General features: G+C 41.2%; 2 protein-coding genes across 5 annotated transcripts in view; both read right to left on the bottom strand.

The window, feature by feature from the left end:
- Window positions 1-12,260, bottom strand: part of LOC134467968 (dynein axonemal heavy chain 17-like) — a 49,712-nt gene extending 37,452 nt beyond the window's left edge. Inside the window, exons 1-33 of the mRNA XM_063221991.1 lie at window positions 11,647-12,260; window positions 11,330-11,502; window positions 11,043-11,235; window positions 10,849-10,948; window positions 10,673-10,758; window positions 10,438-10,563; window positions 10,133-10,285; window positions 9,493-9,579; window positions 9,229-9,396; window positions 8,974-9,090; window positions 8,586-8,854; window positions 8,270-8,465; window positions 8,011-8,157; window positions 7,765-7,873; window positions 6,898-7,001; window positions 6,642-6,782; window positions 6,323-6,466; window positions 5,870-6,055; window positions 5,343-5,597; window positions 5,064-5,233; window positions 4,659-4,881; window positions 3,833-3,949; window positions 3,639-3,725; window positions 3,224-3,376; window positions 2,884-3,132; window positions 2,425-2,547; window positions 1,597-1,944; window positions 1,407-1,498; window positions 1,137-1,263; window positions 892-1,044; window positions 676-801; window positions 359-466; window positions 142-273 (exon numbers count right to left, since the gene is read on the bottom strand). Coding sequence (XP_063078061.1) covers window positions 142-273; window positions 359-466; window positions 676-801; window positions 892-1,044; window positions 1,137-1,263; window positions 1,407-1,498; window positions 1,597-1,944; window positions 2,425-2,547; window positions 2,884-3,132; window positions 3,224-3,376; window positions 3,639-3,725; window positions 3,833-3,949; window positions 4,659-4,881; window positions 5,064-5,233; window positions 5,343-5,597; window positions 5,870-6,055; window positions 6,323-6,466; window positions 6,642-6,782; window positions 6,898-7,001; window positions 7,765-7,873; window positions 8,011-8,157; window positions 8,270-8,465; window positions 8,586-8,854; window positions 8,974-9,090; window positions 9,229-9,396; window positions 9,493-9,579; window positions 10,133-10,285; window positions 10,438-10,563; window positions 10,673-10,758; window positions 10,849-10,948; window positions 11,043-11,235; window positions 11,330-11,502; window positions 11,647-11,982 — 5,298 coding nt within the window. The 5' untranslated portion in view covers window positions 11,983-12,260. The remainder of the gene's footprint in view (window positions 1-141; window positions 274-358; window positions 467-675; window positions 802-891; window positions 1,045-1,136; window positions 1,264-1,406; window positions 1,499-1,596; window positions 1,945-2,424; window positions 2,548-2,883; window positions 3,133-3,223; window positions 3,377-3,638; window positions 3,726-3,832; window positions 3,950-4,658; window positions 4,882-5,063; window positions 5,234-5,342; window positions 5,598-5,869; window positions 6,056-6,322; window positions 6,467-6,641; window positions 6,783-6,897; window positions 7,002-7,764; window positions 7,874-8,010; window positions 8,158-8,269; window positions 8,466-8,585; window positions 8,855-8,973; window positions 9,091-9,228; window positions 9,397-9,492; window positions 9,580-10,132; window positions 10,286-10,437; window positions 10,564-10,672; window positions 10,759-10,848; window positions 10,949-11,042; window positions 11,236-11,329; window positions 11,503-11,646) is intronic.
- A 1,586-nt stretch (window positions 12,261-13,846) lies between these two features.
- cyth1b (cytohesin 1b) overlaps window positions 13,847-22,570 on the bottom strand; it is a 140,611-nt gene continuing 131,887 nt past the window's right edge. For 3 of the 4 annotated variants that reach the window (XM_063221989.1, XM_063221987.1, XM_063221990.1), the window contains exons 8-13: window positions 22,532-22,570; window positions 22,276-22,388; window positions 18,481-18,559; window positions 17,850-17,921; window positions 16,785-16,939; window positions 13,847-16,138 (exon numbers count right to left, since the gene is read on the bottom strand). The exon at window positions 22,532-22,570 is cut by the window's right edge and continues 110 nt beyond it. In XM_063221989.1, coding sequence (XP_063078059.1) covers window positions 16,060-16,138; window positions 16,785-16,939; window positions 17,850-17,921; window positions 18,481-18,559; window positions 22,276-22,388; window positions 22,532-22,570 — 537 coding nt within the window. In that variant the 3' untranslated portion in view covers window positions 13,847-16,059. The remainder of the gene's footprint in view (window positions 16,139-16,784; window positions 16,940-17,849; window positions 17,922-18,480; window positions 18,560-22,275; window positions 22,389-22,531) is intronic. The other variant, XM_063221986.1, reaches the window with a different exon arrangement.

Genomic DNA, 22,570 nt, shown 5'->3' with positions numbered 1-22,570 from the left:
AAAGCCCTGCAGAATGTTTTCATAGTATGCTTATAAGATGCTTCCGCTAACATAATTAAATCAATCCTCTCAATTTGAGATCATGTAACAGTGTACAGACTGACATGTCTGAGAGATTCAAATAACTTGAAGAGCACATGCCTTGTGGGAGATCAGCTTTCCGACGACGTCTCGAGCATGGACATCAATGGTGCAAATGGTCATGATCTTTTGGCGATCGCCCTTAGTGAGTTCTCCAATGAGCAAGGTGATGAGGTTATTCAGCTGGGTGACCTATGGGAAACCAGACACTATTCATAAACAGTATACTTAAAGCACAAAATAAAAAAAAACAGCGGATCACTGTGCAGAGACAAACCTGCTTCTTAAAGTAGTCCTTGATTGCATTCTCATAGCCCTCCTCCAGTCTGGCAAAGGCAATGCCAACCTCGGTGGTCCACCAGATCTGAGTGGTAGCTAATGCAATCTATGCACAAACAGTACATTATTATATTATATTATATTATATTTTGCAAATTATTATAATATACTGTATTCACGTGTCTCAAACAGAAGTATGTTTAAAAAAGATTTCATATGGAAACAGTTGAAAATTCCAACGTTTAACAACTTAAATGTATACATTTCCACAGAGAAGTTCTGGTAATGTCTAAGCTTCACATAATGCTTTGGCACCTGAGCAGGGTAGTCAAACAGCCATTGCTCTCTAGCCTTCTCCTCATAGGCCTGCACTGCTTCCCCAAACTCTGCTCTCAATGTTTCCACCATGCGCTCCAAGACACGATTCAGCCACACTTCCACCTGGCCATGGGAAAAAAAAGTAGAAAATACTGACAAAAACACACAAGCACACACACTGAGCATTACAATGCATACTATTTGTGTTTTTACCTGACCAGAGCAGTCGCAGTCTATGTCGAATTCGACAAACTCGTTCTCATGACTGAACATGCCAAGGGCCTCCTTGATTGGCTTATCTTGGTCATCCACATGGAACTTCAAATTGGCCAGACTGTCAAAAAGCTTGGACAGGTGCTTGCTGACCTACAGACAAATGGTATTTTTTCATTAAGTCAAAACCTAATGTCATTAATCACTTTGACTGATGGTGTTTCATATTAACGACAATACATTACCTCAACAGGGTTGTTGCCATTGGATAGAATGTCCAGGAGGTCAGCAGAAGAAACAAAGTAAAACCTTGGGAAGGCCAGACGTTTTGTTTCCAGATACTCAGCCAGAGCTTTCTCACAGACTGCCAGACTGTTGCGAAAATACATTAAGAAATACATACACATAAAAAAATACATTAAGAAATATACACAAAAAATGAAGCAGTGCATTGCAACCACAAAATATTGACCATCTGAAACATTTAAGAGATCAAAATGATGCAAGAAGCATACCCTTGCTCTAATTCCTCGAGTTTTGCCAGGAGACCCTTTTTGTTTGTGGATTCCACTACATTTGTCGTCTTGACAGCTTCTGCCATTATGTCCTTTGAGGACAAGAATGATGAATGTTATTGAAACCTTTATCTGCAAACAAAGTCTGTTCCATTACAACAAAAACCAGTAAGTTATTATATGACATTACCTTGAAATCCAGGTCAATCTGTTCAAAGCGCTGGGAGTCCTCGGGTAGCTGTCGGCGGATGTCCTCGGAGCCGATGAAGATGCTCTCCAGGTGGGTCCAGGTGCGCTGCACTTGGAACCAGATGGAGATGACGGAGTCGGCGGTGGAGAGCTTCTGCTGCCAGCTGGACACCTCCTCCAGGAAGTGGGCGATGTACTTGGAGGTCATGAGGGTCTGCAGCTGCACCTGGTTGTCCTCCAGCGTCTCCACCAGCTCCTCGTTGGGCTTCAGCAGCATGGTGCCCGTGCGGCCGTGCGGCTCGTGCTCAAACACCATGATGCTCCAGGTCTTGTCCAGCTCGCGCAGCATCTACAGTACAAGCACATTGACAAAAGGGGATGGGATGTGATAGAAGGCAATGGAACTTGGTCTAGTGGTGAAAAGCCCAGACATTGTGGTAGTGTAGGTCTGAAACACTGTTGCAGGACCCAACACCATCAAAATATTTGGCATGAGATACAGTATACTGTATTTACTATATGGTGTAATGGTTAAATTATTATTCTTTTTACTTAATGATGCAAAAAACCTGGAGGTCTAGCGATGAAAAGCTCCGACAGTGTATTACGTTTACAGACGCTAAATACTGTGTTGCCCAAATGTCATGATGCAACACTGTAATGGCTTTCTTTGCCAATCAGGGGTGCATTTCTGGAAAGCGTAGTTGCTAACTTTGTTAGCTACATTGTAAGTTGCAATGCAATTTCCCATTGGCAACTACCGAAGTTGCTAACTACTAACAACTAAGCTTTCCAGAAATGCACCCCAGACAAGGTAGGAGAGGCTTACCTTTTCCATGCCAGACTCTTTGACAGCTTTGTCCACAATGCCACGAACTTCATCCTCAAACTCGTGCAGGTTCAGTTGGAGTAAATCTTCGAGAGTGGTCTCTTCTGACATTTCAAATTTAACCTGGAAATCATAACATAACATGGGACAATCAATCATATCTACATCTGATTAAATACAAAAGTACAGATAGACCCCAAATCACAGATCTATCTCCAGTCTATAGGCCTAGAAGAGGCTGTCCTGGAGGACCTCACGTGGACCCAAAATAGACCTACCTGCAATATACTGTATCACAGGAACTGCAATAGAAAGCTTGCAGTTGACCATCAAAACCCCAATTTGGAGTAGTTTACCATATGATTATGGTAATCCAACTCTGACACAGTCTTGTTTCCTTTACTTTACGTTGTAGCAAGCCTCAATGTTTCTGTAGTATACAATGTTGTTTCTCAGTACCTTGGTGGCCATCATAAGTTGAAGCCAGTGGCGATCTCTGATGGCTGGATTCTGCAGATCTCCCACGGCACGCAGGGACGTCAGCATGTTCTTCACCATACTGTCCAGCCCAGTGAAGGCATCCCATGCTCTCATCTCTTTGTCCAGGCCTTTGATGTCCTTGGCGTACTTTTTAGTTTCCATATCCATGTCTTCCACATTGATATCCTTCCAGAGAGTAGTCTTCCAGTCGTCCATGTTTCCTTTCACCTAAGGGGAATATGATTTAACATTACATGGCCATTCATTCAAACATTTGTTTTTTTTAATGAGATGTGCAAATCAACTTTAAACTGCCTACCAGCAAGACCATATCCCACAGTTCTTTCAGCAAGGCTATGTCCTTCCGACAGGCTTTCAGCTGCTTGTAATCAGGGACATTTACTTCAAACAAACTAGTTGATCGAGAAAGGGCATTCATCTCTGTTTCGAGAGACACAATGGCTGCCTGGGTCTGAAAGAGAAAATGGAAAGTGTTTTGCATAATTCTTCAACAGAGACACACAACTAAATACAATGGTCAATATTTTCACTTCAGGAGGCACACACATTGATTGTTAATGGGTTTACACTGATTAACATTATCACACCACTAACATTGTTCTTAGTATTGGTTTCATCCAACCAATCTCCCAAAAGCAGATGTAAATGTCTTGTTGTGTTAAAAATATGTATTTGTAAATACTCCATCTGACAGCTGAGTCGAGCTGCATTACCTTGTCCAGAGAGCCATGTGGTTGATCACAGGAGAAGGCATAAAATGGCTGCTGCCTGAATTTCTCACGGAACTCATGCTGCTTAATCTGTGGACACAAGTTTAGTCTTTTCTGAAATACCTGGAAGCATTTTCTCAAAAAATAAATAAAAAATAAATAAATAAAATAAAAATAAACCACTAGTGACTACCAACCTCAAACTGCTGGCACTTCCTACGGATGATGTTGACCTCATGTGCTTGCAGAGGAGCGACGTTCTGCTTCACCTGCAGGGCAGACTTCTTGATGTTGTTCCAGTGCTCTGGGAGGTCCTGCAGAAAAAAACAGAAGGTCATCAGATTTCTTCAGCAAAGAAAGTCAAATAGAATGGCTAGACAAAATGGCATCTAAGGCTGGGCGATATGGAAAAACACATATCGGATTTCATCATGATATACCACAATTATGTGGTCTTTTTTCCCCTCTTTATTGTGTTGCGTTGCCAAAAAATATATATATATATTCTTCTATTTACTTTGTAGATGTACTGTATATGAAGGCTGTGCATAGTAACTAACAACACCAAAGGTTATTAAATTATATTGCAGAAGTAGTAGTTCATACACCGCGCTCTTCCGTGTGGTGCGTCTCCAGTTGAATAACTTGGAAGGTGAAAAAGTGGATCGCACTCGGGTTCTTCTTTTCTTCTTTTTTATTTACATAGCAGTAGAAGTGTAGACAAACGTTCTCCAGGAGACACTGACGAAGGCAACAGACGAACTATATACTTGTCTACACTTCTGCTGCTATGTAAATAAAAACTAAAAAAGAAGAAAAGAAGAACCCAAGTGCGATCCACTTTTTCATCTTCCATATTAAATTATATTAAAAGTATATTAGCTGTAATAATAGATAAAATTAGCTCATCATAATAGAAACGATAGATACGGTCATGTCATATCGGCCATATAGCATATGGCATCTATGGTAAATATCGCAACAACCAAGACTCAGTACATAGGAGGAGACGTGTCTACTTGCCAGTAGCTGAGCGTGGACTTCGTCTGGCAGCTCTTCTCCGTACTCCTTGAGGAACTCGATGGTTTCCTTAAGAGGGACAAACATGGCATCTGTGGCTGCCTGCCGATCCTTCACTCTCATCAGGTGCCCCATGACCTCCACCAGGCCGTCATAGTCTCCCTCCTCCACAGTTTTGGAGAGGCCACACTTCCTATCTTTGATGAACAAGTCCAGGTCCTTCAGACTAATACACACACACACACACACACACACACACACACACACACACACACACACACACACACACACGCACACGCACACAAACACATGGACACACGTTAATCAATTGGTTTCTATTTCCATGTTCTGAATATCAATTAATTCTATAAATTAATGACCATCATTTGCTCATTTGCTCAACTCTACCTGTTGGTAACTCGGTCAATGAGGTACTGTTTGAACATCAAACTCCATCTCTTGATAATATTCAGTAGGACATGTTTGAAAGGTCTGGTGTCGATTTGAAGCCATTGCTCCAACAACGCTGAGTTCTCAAGCGTGCTCACTTCCTTGTACAGGTTTTCATAGGTATCAATCTACAGTTCATACAGGAAAAAAAGGATTCATGAAGACATGTTGTGCTGAAAAACAATGCACACCTGAATCTCTTCTACCTGAATTCCACCTGAATCTCTTCGGCCTTACCTCTCTCTTGAACTCCATCAGCGTGGGAGGGTTAGTGGGCACTGGTTCATCTCCATGAGCTTCGATGTCTTCCTGTGAGAGCATTTTACCGTACAACAGAAACTGCTCCATGAACTCATCTCGACTGTCCTGCCACAAGTAAGCATACTTGTAGACGCCTTCCCTGAAGTCTTGGGCCTGTTTAATAGCTTCGAGAACCTGATTCATAATCTCTTCGCGTAAATCTGTGAGCTCATGCACCTCCTCCAACTCCACCTGGCAAAGGACATGCATGATGAGTGGTGATGCGATAAGTGACTCAATATAAGGACATTAACTGCATTCAGGAAATGTTTTCTGCATCTATGGATTCAGGAAATTATCCTTTTCCCCCCTGATTGAGCCTTGCAGCTACATGGCTGCATAAAGAAAGAATGCAAGAATATATGATTTTCTTGACCACAAGGAAGAACAGTGTTCCTGTAAAGGAAAAAACTGATGTGTTGTCAATAAAGCGATCAATCAATCAATGGCTATTGTGGACTCACGTGGTAGCCAGTGTCATTAGTCAAGGACACACGAGGAACAAGTGCAGCACAACTGTAGACGTCATCAGTCAGGCTCTCCACCAGTTCATAGAAGCTATTTGACACACCATAACTGAGAGATGGATGGAAGTATGTGTCTTCATCTTCAAGCTCAAAGCGTACTTCGAATAGAGGATACTTGCAACTCTACAAGACAAAGGTTTTTTGGTATTATTATTTTTTAAATCAAGGTGACTTGTATAGAGCCTCAATTGGGGAGTAAGGGAATAATTCTGCATTCTCTTGTGATACTTTTTTGAGCTCCCTTACAATATGGAGCATGGTGACATGCCTCCAGGTGATGCAATGTGTGGAAACAGAACTATTACAATGGAGTCCAAATGTGAACATCGTATCAAATCAGCTTGGAATAACATGCAAAAATATTCTGTTCATTGTCTGTGAGGTGCTTACCTTTGCCTGCATATTGTTAGAAAGGAATTCCAGTGACACATTAACAACATTGAAGAATCCCTGTAGTACCATGCCGTCAATGTAGTCTATGTATTCCCTCCACGATTCTGACTGCGGATCTGCTCTGAACAACTTCTTATTTTCCTGATCCAGGATCAATATGGACATAATTAGACATAGTTTTGTGTGCGTTTAGGAGTGCTATTTTAAGATGTTTTATTAAAATTGTAAAGGTATGAAAAGTACTGTAACTCTGCTTCCTTAAATAAGATGATGAATGTGTTGCACTAGCAATGTGTGTAGTATGACTGGACATTACCTCTATCAATGAGTGAAGTCTAACTCCAGCATCCTGGATGACTTTGTACTTCTTCTTTAATGTAGTCTGACGACTGTCCAGATCCAGCAAGGTCTCTTTCTTATTGTCCTTCCTCTCGAAAACAGGTGCTTGTGACCATTCCTGAAAGAAACCAAATGGCCAGATAATATTTTCAGGGCTTTTTCTTTTTTTTCCGTTTATATAAATTCATATTGTGCCCACACAAGAGTTGGGGAGTTTCCATCCAGGTACTTACATCCATGATCACGAGCATGGTACTGACATTAGCTTTAGCTAATTGGATCCTTGTTTGGAAGTCTTTCAAGGTGTCCCTCATTCTCTGAATATACTCCCAGACACCTGGTGGTGAAAACGGTTATATCATTACCATTATTGACTCACCAACTGAAGGCCATATTCATATTATATTCAAAATTAAGACAGAGAGAATGTGCAAACATCACACAAGGGCAAATGCTGGATCAAAAAAGCAAATACAGGGTTGTAAATGTGCCGATAGACTCATGGTTGGCCATGTTTGTGAGTGTGACCTTTATAATGTTTTTTTCATATTAACAATTTCACATTGTACTCATGAATAGAGATGTACATGATCCAAGATCCGGTTCCGGATCCGGCAGGATAATAGGGTTTTTTAGACTATACGGATCCGTCAGGATCATAAGCAGTGGATCCGGTATCCGGCAGTTACCTAAAAATCAGGATCTGGGGCATCTCCACGTTTTACGTAGCCTAGGCTTTTCAGTCAGTCTTTCACAACCCCAATCACTGCATGGAGTGAAAGCCCTTTGGAAGTGGCCGTTGAAGGCAGTGTGGCAGTAAGCCAATGAGTGTTAAATATAGTTTGCGCCAACTTAATAAAAAAGGGCCCACGTGTGCGAGTTGGCTATGTGTTTCAACCCTTTCGTAGGATTCGGTATCCGGTATCTGGTTCCGGATCCGGCAGGATCTTAAGCAGTGGATCCGGTATCCGGCAGGATCCTAAAATCAGGATCCGGTGCATCTCTACTCATGAATGAAGTAATGGTGCCATATCACAATTACATAATACAGCAGCTGCAAAACATATTACATATTACAGCAGCTACAATACTGTACCAACCATCACTATTCCAGCACAGAGTAGTTTCAGCCTGTGAAAGCTGTGCATCGATGCCTTTCAGTTCTGTTTCTATGAGAGGAAACTCTACTGGTAGCACTGTAGCACAAACCTATTGGGGTGTGGTGGGGTGAAAGAGAAAAACAAAATATTACTTCCAGAATAAACTGGCTAGATCAACAAATTGTACACTGTGTTCAACTGTTTTGTTTTGTAATACCATTAGAAAAAAACAATGCTTAAACGTACCTCATTGTACCAAAAGACAATGAGATCCAGGTTGCTAACATACTTCCTGAAGGTCTCATGCTTTGCAAAGACATCAGCTGCACTGGGCGGAATACCTTCCTGTCCTTGATTAGTGAGGTATTTCACTTCTCGCAACACTGCCACAAGCTTAAGGCACAAGATCCAGACACACACAGTACGTCAGTGACTTAGTAGGTACACAAGAAGAAAGTACTGTATACTACATGAGCATTGAATGGCATTTGGGTTTTACAATTACCTGCTTATTAAAATTGACACTCAGAACATTTTTCTCCTTGTCTCTTAAAAGAAGAGGCTGGTCCAGATTGAATTTGCAATCCACGTCAACTCGGGAGGTCCAGTTTGTGTACACTTGTGTGCAATAGTGATTAAGGAGCTTCATCATCTCGTCATACTTTTGGAAAACAAGCCGTGCTTCATCGGTATCCATGCACCTTCATGCAAAGAAATGTGCAACTCAGTCAAGCATGCATGCAAGAAATAGCACTGTTTCACCATGTCAAAATGTATAAATAATGGGTAAGTAATGTGCCAATGTGCGGCAATACACATACGGATGAGAGATGGCTTTGAAGCTCGTCATGGGAGTCTGTATTCTGTCCCGCAACTCTTGGGCCCATTTCAGTTGTCCGGCCACATGAGGCATGTTTTTGGAAATGGGGGGAATGCCTTTATGCACTGCCGCTGCCGACATCTGAGCATCGAACACCAACTTTGCGATATCAAGCTCGGAGCTGAACATGTCCACCAGGTCTTTGTACTTGAGGCCAATCTGGGACTGAATGTGAGGCCTCTCCAAGATAAACACAAACATATCAAAGAGCTGAAAGAATAAAACAAAGTTTTTTTTTGTTTTAGTTCCTTGCAAAGACATAAAAACACAACCACAATCTACAGATTCAGTTGTGATACTTTTTCAGAAGTATTTGACAAAGAATTGACCTTGACACCAGACTCAGTGCATGAGCAATCATCAAAAGCCTGGCAGAGGATGGTTCCCAGGCGAATCTCGATGTCCATAATTCGTTCTTGGAACTCCTTATAGTCCTCATCAAAGGTCTGCAGGAATCAAAACTTCATTATTCTTTATTATTCTCTTCAAAACAATAAAATCAGCTGTGTTAAACCCATGACTAGACAGTTTATGTGTAACAACTGTAAGATAATCTATTGCATAGAGAATATAGTTTGAAATACCTTGACATCAGTGTCAGTAGCATCGTATTTGCATTCAGCAAATATTTTCACAAGTTCTAGGAATTCCTCATAGATACCGAAGACAAGCGAGCCCAAGGCACCTCCTCGCACACCCTGAATGTCTACTTTTTCAAGTTTCAGGAGCTCAGTTGAGACAACATACACCTCCTAAAATGTATAGCATAAAATAAATCAACAAAGTAGAGATCAGACATGCATTAATTATTAAGTCCTCTACTCACTGCATGTAGAATATTACTTTACCTCTATCGTCTTCAGGCGTAGTAAAAATGCATCAAGTCGCGTGAAGATGAGATATGATGGAAATTCCCAGTGTTTTGCTGGCTTTTCCTAAGAGGAATGCAATACAAAAGACTACATCAAGGCCACAAAGATGCTTTGATCCTGTATACCATTTCACGCTGTCATCATAGATTCAGTACTTATTGGTTATTCTGAAGCCCATGACACAATGCAAACTTCCAATGCACAAATATGACTTGGATTCATTTGAAAAGCTCATTATTGTCTTGTGGTAGTCTTCCCCAATAATGCTATAATGTCATAATATTGAGAAATTGTGAAACTATTGGAGGTGCACCTAAAATTCGGTCGAAAACGCAAAAAAAGACACTTTCGGTTTTCGGCCTAATTTCAGTTCTACTCTAACATTTAAAGACTTCTAACACACATTTATTGTAAGCCATAGATTTCAGCAATATTTAAAAATAGTGAAAAACCTAACTTTTGATAACTTTTAACAGAATTGTAATATTCGGTTTTGGTATTCGGCCAAGTGATTACTTATTATTCGGTTTTGGTTTCGGCCACAAATTTTCATTTCGGTGCACCTCTAGAAACTATCAGTTTAAATTCTACAAACAAGTTCTCAGCTTGTTCTTACTGTGAAGTATTTGTCCATGTTCATCCTGGACTTGTCGTAGGTCTCTCTGAGGGTTACCAGAACAACTATACTGGTCTTAATAGTCTGTAGTACTTCATCTATTTCTCCTTGCAAGCCTTTCATCACCTCATCAGGACCCAAGTAACTTCTGGTCTGTGACAAGACAAAAATTGTGCTTTCATATTATTTCTCATGTTATAATACTTCTCATATTATAATTATGGCTTAAAATCTGAAATGCTCAACGTTCAGAATTCAGTGTAAGTTCATTTAGTTTGTAAATTATATTTAATGTCAGAACTCACCATTTCAATAAAGAGGTTGCATATCTCCTGTAATATAACAATAACTCTGGCTGGACGGCTATAATGCTCTGAATGTGCCCATATTAGACACACAGTGTGCATAACAGATTCAATGTAGGTGGGTAGCTGTAATTTTCAAAAAGAAAAGAAGAAAGCATGATAAAGATAAAATCAACTTATCAACAATAATAACAATGTCAGAGCACTGTTTCTGTGTAATATTTAGGAGATTTACCAGGGGATAGTCCAGCTGTTCAATTTCATCTAATGTTTTCTGCAGAGGTTTCAGGTACATAACAATATCATGGGCTTCTTTCAAGCCTGTGAACAGGGAATTTATAATGAATGTCAGGAATACATACTGGCATATTGTGAAACACTAAATATCCATAAAATAAAATAAAATCCTACCCTCCTTGACATCTGTATAGATTTTGCTCAGAGCAGGCCAATACATGCTCCCTACAGTTTCAACTATGTTTGCCATCTTGCACACTCTAGGATCCATCAGCTTGGTATGAAACAAACAATGCATTATCATTAGTTTAAATTCATTTTAAATATAATGTTTTACATCATTTTTCAGAGAGGTGTACAAATGATACCTGTTCATGTATGCATTCAAGATTCTTCAATCTGTTGTTCCAGAAATCAAATTCCACTTTTGGGAGAGGATTAAGCTTGTCTAGTATTGGTTGGGCTGAATCTTTATTTAACACATCTGCAACTTGATGAGTCCAGTCAATTATCACCGTCTCGAAAGCATGCATTATCTTACTATCAACTGTTGAAGAATACCTGGAAGAACAAAGGAGAAGAGTGGGACAAGTACAATGGACAAACCCATGCAACACATTTCTAAAACAAAACTTTGGATATATGTTTATCTTACTGATAGTAATCGCCGACATTTTCTGGCAGTGGTAGAAAAGTCCTCCCCTTGATTTGTCCACCGACAACATACACTTCATTTTTCAATTTGTGAGCGTGGCGTGTAACATCCTCAGACACAACTTTGGGCCAGGACTTGATGTTGTCTCCATTCGTGTGCAAAGGGTAAACAATCTGCACAGCCCCATACGTTAACAGTTAGTACACATTAGGGTAGGTTTTGTATGCATAGGCTACACGTACATTAAGCCTTTCAGACGATTTTGTGGTGAGCGTGTGAGACATTTAAAAGGCTTCATTAGAAATGTGTCCACATACCTCTTCCATTACTCCAATAGTGGCTTCCACGGGCGAACAGGCGACATCTCCAATGTAAAGTTGTTTAATATTATCCTTGCTAATTTTTATACTGTCGGGTTTGACGAAATACACCGCTTTTGTTTTAATTGATTGCGGAAACCCGAGGTTTACTACCAGCTGTGAGGCCGAATTGATGTATATCACAAGCTCTTCGACGTCTGCTTTTTCTAGGAAAGTTCCAATCATGGTGCGATTTTCTTCTGCACCGATAAACTTCTGCCATTTGTCAGCCTTCAGTTTCAACGTCTTCAGTGTAACATATTGTAAGAAATCGAGCCGTTGATCGTCCTCCATAGTTGTTCAACTTATTTGCACACACGTTGGTGTGAGCTAAGTAAACATCTGTCTATTCAATGATAACATTAGCCAACCGAAGTCGGCGCTAACCCACCCGCTAATGCTAGCATTCAGATGTTTTTAAATGCTAAGGTTAAACAAGTCTGAATGTTTAGAGGATATGTCTCTCGAAAATGATATACTCTATATCTGTATCATAACAAAAGTATATAAAAGCAAGAATTTAAAGAAATGGACAGCTACCATAATAAATCAACCGGCGTTGTGCTGGCAGCTACCCTTTTTTGTAACTGACAAAAGTTCAAAAATTCCTCGAGCCCAGCATGGATACCAGCCAGCAAGTTTACTTTGGAATGTTCTATCAACGTTCTATTAATCTCTAATCAAGATACATTGTAGCCTATGCTTGTTTGTACACAGTATCCTACATAGAGCTCTTCAGCGTTGACGTCAACTTGTATGCGGCGTTTGGACTACCGGTTCCCTGGCGATTTTTTACATTGCAAAACGCCATAGAGATTCAGGTTTGGCAAAAATATAAGTTGCACGGCAACAACGAACATTAGCGTGTCCCCGCATCCCTTTCTCATTAGTGGAACGGATCGTATCATCATGTTGGTGTATTCACATGTTAAATCATGACGATTATAATTCAATATTGCTAACCCCTTTCTGATCATTAAAACTTCCGAACTACATACTTTCCTTTGGTTGCCATGGGTACAACCTTCCGCACGTACATGCCGTTAGATACTGGCGCCGTTTCTGTAGTCGCCAAAAGCTTCCGGGTTTAGCATATGGACGCAACATCGTATTTATGTCGAAGTTTGACACAAAATGATCAACCATGTCATACCTACAGCCTATTTTTAACACCCTCGACAGTTTGCGGGGGTTCGCTAAGCGCGTGCTTGCACTCGGAGCTTATTTGAAATTTACCCCTATTCATTCCCAATGGAGGCCGGAAGCCGATAGGAACCAGGACGTCCTTAAATGCTAACATGAAAGACTACAATCTACTACATGCTTCCGCTTCCGCTGAAGAACTCTATTTCTCTCAAAATTAAAAAAAAAAAATCAGTCCAAAATAATGTAGAATACAGTATTTTTTTTAAAATTATTATTATTATAATTTTCAGCTGAGCCATCTGGAGAGACAAGCTATCAGGATGCTCTTCGACTAGCTCATCTTCCAACACAATTGCAGACATCGATAGGACAATTTCTTTAAATTCTTGCTTTTATATACTTTTGTTATGATACAGATATGGGGTATATCAGTGTAAAAAGGCTTTCTATTTTCTTTCCATTAGCCCAGTGTTTCCCAACCTTTTTTGTCTCGTGTACCCCCAAGACTTTTCATTGTACCACGAGTACCCCCTAACTCATGCTTTACATTGCTTTTTTTCTATTCCAGTGTGACTATGATCCATGCATTTGTTAAAATTACAATTTTTCCAAGTACCCCCTGCAGTGTGCTCGCGTACCCCTAGTGGTACACGTACCCCTGGTTGGGAAACACTGTAGCCTACTGTATTATAATAGTGCGCTTGCAGTTTGTCATCTCTAAACAGACAAGATAGGCCTACTGGCTTGCACACACAGAGACTAAACAACAGAAAGAGAATCAAACCTCATCATCACCATCTACAAACCCCAACTCCGATGAAGATGGGACGTTTGGTAAACAGTGAATAAAATCAAAATGCTATCATTTTCAAAACATTCAATCTATTCATTAGATGGAGAATAGTGAAAAGACAACATATTAAGTGTTAAACCGAGAAAAAATATTGTTTTGGGGGACATATGTACTCATTTCTAATTTGATAAATCCATCGGAGTTGGGGTTTGTAATACCACATCTTATACCAACGGCAATAACACTGTTCCATCCAGAGCAGTTATATTTTCTGTTTCTCTTTCTTCCAATTGCATGCTGATACCCAATTAACCCCATGCACTATGAGATCAACGACACAAGCAAAGATCACATTTTGATAGCACTTTTTTTTGCCATTTTGTTTATTTGTCAGCGCAAGGGTATGTGACAGGTGAAAAAGCTATGTTTTTTTAAACAAAACAAACAAAACAAAAAAACTGGCACCCAACATCAGAAATGTTCACACAAACATTTTAAAATAAAGATTAACCTATACATTTAAGTATATACACTGCCTCGATAAATAAACCATGTCAATTTGATAGTTTGTTTTCATAATTACCAGCACATTTAAATAAGAAAGAGACACACTTATGGCTTCTAAAATGAAACGTGATCATGTACATGGCGTTCACTCTAATGCCACTTCATGGAAATAAGAGGGATGCAAACAAAAAAAACAATCGTATCAGCACATATGATTCGAGATGTAGGAAGTGGATAAGACGCATTAACAACAAGGGCTTGCTCTGTCATTCATGGAAAACTTTGAGATTGACAGAATGACCACAGTCTGATTCTGTGCCATGTGCGCTGTATACTCTATTTTAGTGGCTGATGAGAGGGGGAAAAATCTGCTCAAATGAGTTTAACAGGGTATGGTACAACAAAGTACACAGCAGTTTTGTACTTTGTGTGTGTGTGTGTGTGTGTGTGTGTGTGTGTGTGTGTGTGTGTGTGTGTGTGTGTGTGTGTGTGTGTGTGTGTGTGTGTGTGTGTGTGTGTGTGTGTGTGTGTGTGAAGAGAATTGAGCCAGGTGCCTCTCAGCTCACTGTCCTACAGTGTCATGGTAATGATATGTGATATGTTCACCTGAGCCCTGGGTAAAAAGAGACTAAAGCCCGCTTTAACCAGATTTTTTTTTTGCTCCAACTTATTTTTTTATTTTTTTTCATGAAGTTTCGGGCCCCAAAAATGAGTGGGAGCAAAAGAATCCTGATTGAAGTGGACTTTTGTCTCTTTTTAATCTGGTTATTTTGTTTGTCCTGCTCCCAGGTCAGACGTTTGAATGTGCAACCTTTTACTTTACCTGAGCACTGGGGTCAATAAATCAGTATGGGAGACGCTGCTGTGGTCAAAACGGAAATAGACACAAACAGTGTATTTAGAAAGTGAGCATGGATGGGGAAAAGCATGGAAGTTAAAAAAAAAAACTTTGGCAGAGATGACATTTTCAACTTTTTTTTTTTGTTTTTTTTTTTTTCAATTTCCTCTGAGCACGAAACATCAAACCACATAACAGTCCTCATCCCAGATGCCAAATATCTTAGAACATCTACATGGTTTTTAAGAAGTGACATGATTGAAGGACATAGAAAAAGAAAATGCAAAACCAAAGAGCTGATTATTACATGTAATTGATGTGACTAACCGACTACTCTCTACTTTTTGAGAACAACTAAGTGAGAAGTTCTCCCCTGACAAGACAATTGTGTAATAAAAATATGTGCACATTCTCTTCCTTTTGTCTGTTAAAGCACAGGAGAAATTTCCACATCTGTAGAAAGTTTAGAGAACTTTAAAGAGGATGCCACATTCAGTCAGACCTGCTGAGTTGAGATGCTTGTGTGTGTGTGTGTGTGTGTGTGTGTGTGTGTGTGTGTGTGTGTGTGTGTGTGTGTGTGTGTGTGTGTGTGTGTGTGTGTGTGTGTGTGTGTGTGTGTGTGTGTGTGTGTGCACGTTTCTTGCTTTGTGTGTTGTTAAGTTATTTGGTTGAATGTTGTGTCAGAGACAAAAGTTCTTTACAGACTTCCTTTCCTTGTGTAGACGCAGGGAGGGAGGGAGGGAGAGAGAATGGGGGTCGAGGCAAAGTCCTGGAAAGAGTGCAGAGTGTGGATGGGGGAAAAATAATAATACAGCAGATCCTGAGCCAGCTTCCAGAATTCCCTCCAGAGTTCCATCCATGCAGACTCATGCCTGCGTGTCGCCATGGACGACCAATTCAAGTCCAGTCCACCACCACACCCTTTCCCCAGGTGTCCCCCCTCCCCCAGGGCCCAGAGTTTAGGATGCCTGTGCCCAGTGTGGCGCCTGGGACAGTGGCAGCTCTTCTCTTCTCCTCTCCTCTCCTCTCCTCTCTTCTCGTCTCGTCTCTTCACCTCTCTTCTCTTCTCTTCTGTACACGGGGAGTACTACTGTCTCTTCATGGATGACACCTTCTTCTTGCGCGCTGCCAGCATCTCATAGAAAGGGTCCCTGCTGATAGCAGCCCTGGAGAAGGACAAAGGAGATGATTAGATAGATACGGATACTGCTCCACACTGAATAAAGTAAACACAATGGGGTCATTCCATGTCAATTTACATGATTCCCTAGAATCTCCCCAGGTGACCCTCTCCGATTTGCCTGATACCTGATACAGACTTCAAAAGTGGGCGTGGCACCCAAACTTTGGAGGGCTTCATCTCCACAACCGTTAGATGCAGGGTGCTAATACTTGGTATTATTTAAATTGACATCAAAAGGTACCTGTTTGTGAGATATCAGGCAAATCGGAGTGGGTCACCTGGGGAGGGCATGTGAATTGACATGGAATGACCCTGTGTCATTATTGGAGTAATAATATAAACACTGTGTCACGAGCAACAGACTTAGAGTAACAATATAAATACTGTGTCATTACTGGAGTAATAACATAAATACTGTGTCACTATAGGAGAGGAACTGACTTGATACTGCTGATCCACTCGAAATACAACATGAAAACTGTTGGAGATCAACTGACTTGATGCTGATAATAAAAACACTATTGGAGAGCAACTGACTTGATACGGCTGATCCACTCTGTATAATATACACATGGTGTCATTACTGACTTGATAATGCTAAACACTATCATTATTGGAGAGCAACTGACTTGATACTGCTGATCCACTCGTCCTTCTCCTCGGTGGTGGGGGCTGAGATGCGGTAGAAGGTGTGGTTGCCCTCGACAACGCGGCCGTCCGCCTCCGTCTTGCAGGCCTTGATCACCTGGTCCTTATTGTCGGGGATGAACAGCTCAAAGCAGTTCTGGATTAGAGAAGAGAAGAGAAGAGAAGAGAAGAGAAGAGAACAGAACAGAACAGAACAGAACAGAAGAGAACAGAAGAGAAGAGAAGAGAAGAGAAGAGAAGAGAAGAGAAGAGAAGAGACAACAGCAACAGAGAAGACCAGAATGTTTTTAATATAAAAAATAAAAAACATCTTTGGTACATACAGAGAGACATTGACATGAAGGAGAAAACACCAATAAAATGAACACACAAAGAAAAAAATGCATACGTATTGCATTCGCAACGTAGGCAGGGCTATTAATTAACTTTTTTCATCACTTCATCACTTATTTGGCTACAAGATCCTAAATCTTACCACTCACTCAAATATCTTCAGTACTCTCTACCAGTGAAAATGGCTAGTACGTTTTCTTTTCCACTAGCCAAACTGAATTTTCACCAGCATATGGCCAGTTGGCTGGTGTAAATTGAGAGCCCTGAATACAGTATAGGTATATTCTCCCAGGGAGGGAGAATTAGAATGTTGAAAGTGATGGGTCTCACAAATGCACGCAGATTTGATGGACACAGCGGAGTGATCGATCGTGAAGGCAATATGTCGTTGTGAATGGCCAAACTCAGTGGGACTAGGGACGCACCGATACTAGTATTGCTATCGGCCCCGATACTTGCTCATTATAATCGTCCAATACTTGCAGATACCAGGCACCAATACTGCTATTACACAAAAAAGCGCATGGGGAAAAATGCCTCATACAGTGACTAAATATTTAAATCTACATCCAAACGGACATTACGTAAAACAAATATCACAGGTGGAACAAAAACAATGCTGTGCATTTATTTTCATTGTATGTTGAGGGTAAACGTATCGGTACTCTGTATTGGCGAGTAAAGATATTACTGTAACAAGCAATGGGACTTACTGGCTTCTTGGAGTCCTCCACCTCCCTGATGCTCAGGTTCTCCAGAGGGATGATGCCTCGAGGCTCCTTGTCCTGACACACACCACACAAGCACACAAGATACAAGAGGATTCATCAATACATGCACACATACAGTGGTTCTAAACCCTTTTTTGAACAAATGCACCCGTGACCCAATCATAAGCCTCCCAACAACCTATTGACCTCATCATAAGCCTGCCAACGCCCCCTTTAGTATCACAATACAAAATGGACTAATGCCCCCCGATGGCAACTGAGCAACTCCCTTCTCAGCTGTATCCTTCTCAAAGCCCCCTTAGGGCTCCCTGACAGCCCCTTGGTGGTCTATATAGCGCCTGTTGAGAAACTATTGTTGACGAAGGATTCAAATATCGCTCTAGTTTTTGAGGTGTTCACAGCCCACGAACAAGTACCGTCTATATAGAGGCCGGGACACTTCAAATACCAGAACACCAAAAAAAATCTATTATATTTTATTATTTTGGTACATCAATCAGACTGGAATTTCAGAGTACTGCAGATGATCAGTCTGTGAATACAATGGATATTATTCATTCATTTCATGAATGTTTAAATGCCCACAGAGTGTCTTCAGTGACGCCATACTCACAGTGGTGTACTCAAAGTAATAAAGGCAGTTGTCAGTCAGGATGAACCATCTCCTCTTCCATGTCTTCACACGGCCCCCTGTGGAACGGAACAACACCATGTGTACAGGTGAGCAGAGCGGCACGGCAAGCACAGCAGCTAGTCTGAGGCGGGTATGGGGGGAAGCAGAGGAGGCGATGGGGCACAGTAAAGACTTAGAGGCGAGACGGCTGTTGAGGATGTTTTGGCGCAGGATGGAGAAAGGGTTTTTGGAGCAGAGCGATAGATGGCCGAGCTGTTCTAGAACACAGATAGCTAGGCGACAATGACGGGTCGGACTGGAAACATAACACACACAACCATGTAGGGAGACTGCGTTGTCAAGACAGACAGACACACACACACACACACACACACACACACACACACACACACACACACACGGCAAATCCCCCAAGTTGACTCTTATTAGCGGGTTGCTTATGGATATAGACAGTCAAAGGAAGCTGGCAGCTGGATTTGGATGAAGCTTATTGTTATTGCTTGTTACTGGACTAGTAATAGCTGACGGCCCCAGAGCTTTCACAGTACAAAGCAAGAGGAGCATAAAGGGAAAACAGACATGACGGACAAATACCTTAAACCCCATGCATGCAGCACAGTACCACACCCGTCCATCCATTTGTTTTTATTGTTAAGTGTTAAGTTAACACTTTACTTGACGTGGTCTCAGGGACGCTGACAAATTTTCCCGGGCCCGGGACAAAGTCTTCTGAAAGGGCCCCCCCACCTAATGAATATAATGTAATAGGGACGTATTTCTGGGCCCCCTCTCTCCCTGAGCCCGGGAAAACTGACCTGATTGTGGCAGTCAAAAGAATGACATGACACGTTAATGAAACATTATTGATGCTTATGACAGCTGTCATAATGTGTCATTCAGTTTTGTAATCTCTAGAGTTGACAGTGTTTGGAAGCCATGATGACATTGCAAAATCCAAACAACATTACGACATAATAGTCATAAACATCAATAATGTGTCATTAATGTTCCTGAAATGTGTCGTGTCAATCTTATGACGCTCAAAAGACACCCTTTTGTACAATATTAGACCACATTATTTCCATTCCCTCACACACTCTAGTCCATTTACATACAGTACACTCACACACACACACACACACACACACACACACACACACACACACACACACACACACACACACACACACACACACACACACGCAAACACACACACGCACACCACAGCCATGAAATAGACGGCATTAGCGTTGTAAGCAAAAAAGCACATACAGCACTATGCGGTTATGCAGTGCCTTTGATGGGTAACTCCTAACGCTAAAATATTAATTCGAGTATTTGTGTCACAAAGGGGAGGGGATCTTTCCAAAGGCGTCCGAGAAGCAATACACTATAGTATTACTGCATACCGTATGCACAAGATGGAACACAGACAGTCATTAGAGGTTGGCATACATACATACAGTACGGTACATGGGACAGTGTCATTTTAGGAAATGAACATACACTTCAAACACAATAAGGGTCAAGTAGGCTACAGTAAAACCCCACAGATGCACGGTTACACAAACAGACCTGTTAGGAAGCATATGAAGCAGGAAGGAGATGGGAGTTCAGCTATGTGCCCACTGCAGACCATCAGGAAGCCAGTTTGGAGTCACAGTTACAGACGAGCAATGTTCTCATTTTAAATAGAATGGTAGAATGGCAGTTTTTGGTTGTTTTTGGTTTGGCCATGCAAACTCTGTATTCATCCCAAAAGAGGCCGTGTTCTGGGAATATTGAATATTCGGATTGGAGACCACTGTTGTGTCTATGGCTGTTCCACACACGTCAACAGAATGAAACTTTTTTAAATTGAATACTGACAATATTCCGTTTGAAACTGGAATAGGCTACTCCACCATGCCTGTACTGTAACTGCAGTCAGACTCCTTAAGTGGAGTCATGGCTTTTTTTCTCTTTCCAAATGCTCCCTCCCCCCCTCACTTGCTTCACTCTCTCCTCCCCTCCCCTCCCCTCCTCTCCCCTCTCCTCTCCTCCCCTCTCCTCCCCTCTCTTTACACACTCCACTGCAGTTCAGCTCTCTTGTTATCCTGCTTGCTGGCTACAAATTGCAGTGCGGCATACAGTACAAAGCTACTGTTTTGGGTTGTGCAGTATAGCCCTCGTCTCTCGTCTCGTCTCTTGTCTCTTGTCTCGGTCTGACATATAACATAAACAATCTTGTTGTGTACAGAGACGGCTCTGGGGGATATACTGACATTCCCAAAACACACACGCACACACACACACACACTCAAAGAGGGCTGACAAGTTGGCAGCTACAACACACACACATACAGTGCACAGCAATGATGAGTACACTCCTGTTGAAAAGTAACATTTTGAACAATATCTTAATAAACACACAAGTTATGTGTGTGTTTATTAAAATATTGATCAAAATGCGTCTTTTCAACAGGGGTGTACTCATTATTGCTGTGCACTGTACTTTCTCATCACACACTAAAACCCAAACAAGAGGGAGCGCCTTGAAGACCACCATTTTAGCTGCTAATGGAGGACAAAAAAAGACAATGAAGTAATACAGAGGCCCAGAATGAACAAGAGAAAAAAACACCCCAAACCAATTTCATTCGTTTTTTTTGCCAAATGAAATGGTGGTTATAGGCAGACAGAATGGGCACGAGGTGAAAACACAGACAGCCCAGACAAAACGGCCTAGCTGGCAGGGCAGAGGGCAACGGAGAAAAGAAGCACCCAGAAGCAGATAAGCTGAGATGGGACACAGAGTTACGGGAAGAGCTGGGTCTACATACCTCCTGAAGAGAGACAACATGGACAACACAACACAAACAAACAAAGAAACAAACAAAACACAAATGAGGAAGAAAACAAGGGAAACAAAATGAAATTCTCTTTTGAAATTATAATTAAAAATATACCTGTATTTATTTCAAGGACAAAGAAACAAGATAATTATTATGAAAGAATTTAAAAATGAGCTATTGAGAAAGTCTGCAGGTCTTGTCATTTTCCAGCAGGGGGAGTGCTAACACCAAAAAGGCCAGAGTCATGTATAACACACATGACTGACCGAAGAGCCTACAATATGCTCCTACTGAAATATAGTGCTTACTGCTGCAGGACTGAAATATGATGCCGGTCTATTTGGCATCTACTGAGATTTGAGTGATAGAGGTGTGGGTTAAAGAAAAAAAAGAAGAAGAAGAGAAGCTGCCCACTTGATACTGTAAAGGATTTTAATTCTATATGTGGAATTGGGACATCACAAGGCTTTTTAAAATTATTATTTGTACACAACTTCATAAACAGGTGTCTTTTCTGATGACTGCATCTGGAGATGTGCATGGCTTTGTGTACATGGAAATAAGTATGATATTTGTGGGCATGTCAGGCTGGATTGAACAACATAATGTTGTCGGCTTTCAGGCCATCCTTTACATGTTTCTGACCAATCATATTGCTTTCCTGCTGATCTTTAGTCTTTTTCTCTATACCAGAAGAACATTGAATTCACAGGATGTCACCCTACAGCTTACATTCTCAAAAAAATAAAAAAATAAAAATCCAATTTAATACATCATACACATGGCGATGACTAACCTATAGGAGAGAAATGGTCTGCTTCAAAATATCCATTTTATACAACAACAAATACACAAACACAAACACACACACACACACACACACACACACACACACACACACACACACACACACACACACACAAAGGCAGGCGTTTCCTCACCTAATTTAAGCAGCCAGCCTTCTCGGTCTGGGTTGAAGAAAGTGTGTGTGAGATCGTTGCCGTCGTCTTCTGGGATTTTGAATGGCTCATTCTTGATGCTGTCGTACAGGTTCTGGAACAGGCCAATATTACATTAGTGTCATGATGCCCTGTATATGTGACAAATATTAGACTATTGTGTGTGTTCCTTTGGACTGAGGTGTTGGGGGTGCTGGAGTGTGTGTGTTTGTGTGTGTGTGTGTGTGTTCCCCTCACCCTGAGCAGGTCCTCTGGCAGGTCTCCCCCATCGTTGAT

The sequence above is a fragment of the Engraulis encrasicolus genome, chromosome 17, assembly GCF_034702125.1.
Source record: "Engraulis encrasicolus isolate BLACKSEA-1 chromosome 17, IST_EnEncr_1.0, whole genome shotgun sequence".
In the NCBI taxonomy this organism is placed as follows: Eukaryota; Metazoa; Chordata; class Actinopteri; order Clupeiformes; family Engraulidae; genus Engraulis; species Engraulis encrasicolus.
Note: the sequence above shows the minus strand (reverse complement) of the source record. Positions and strands in the feature narration are given on the sequence as shown.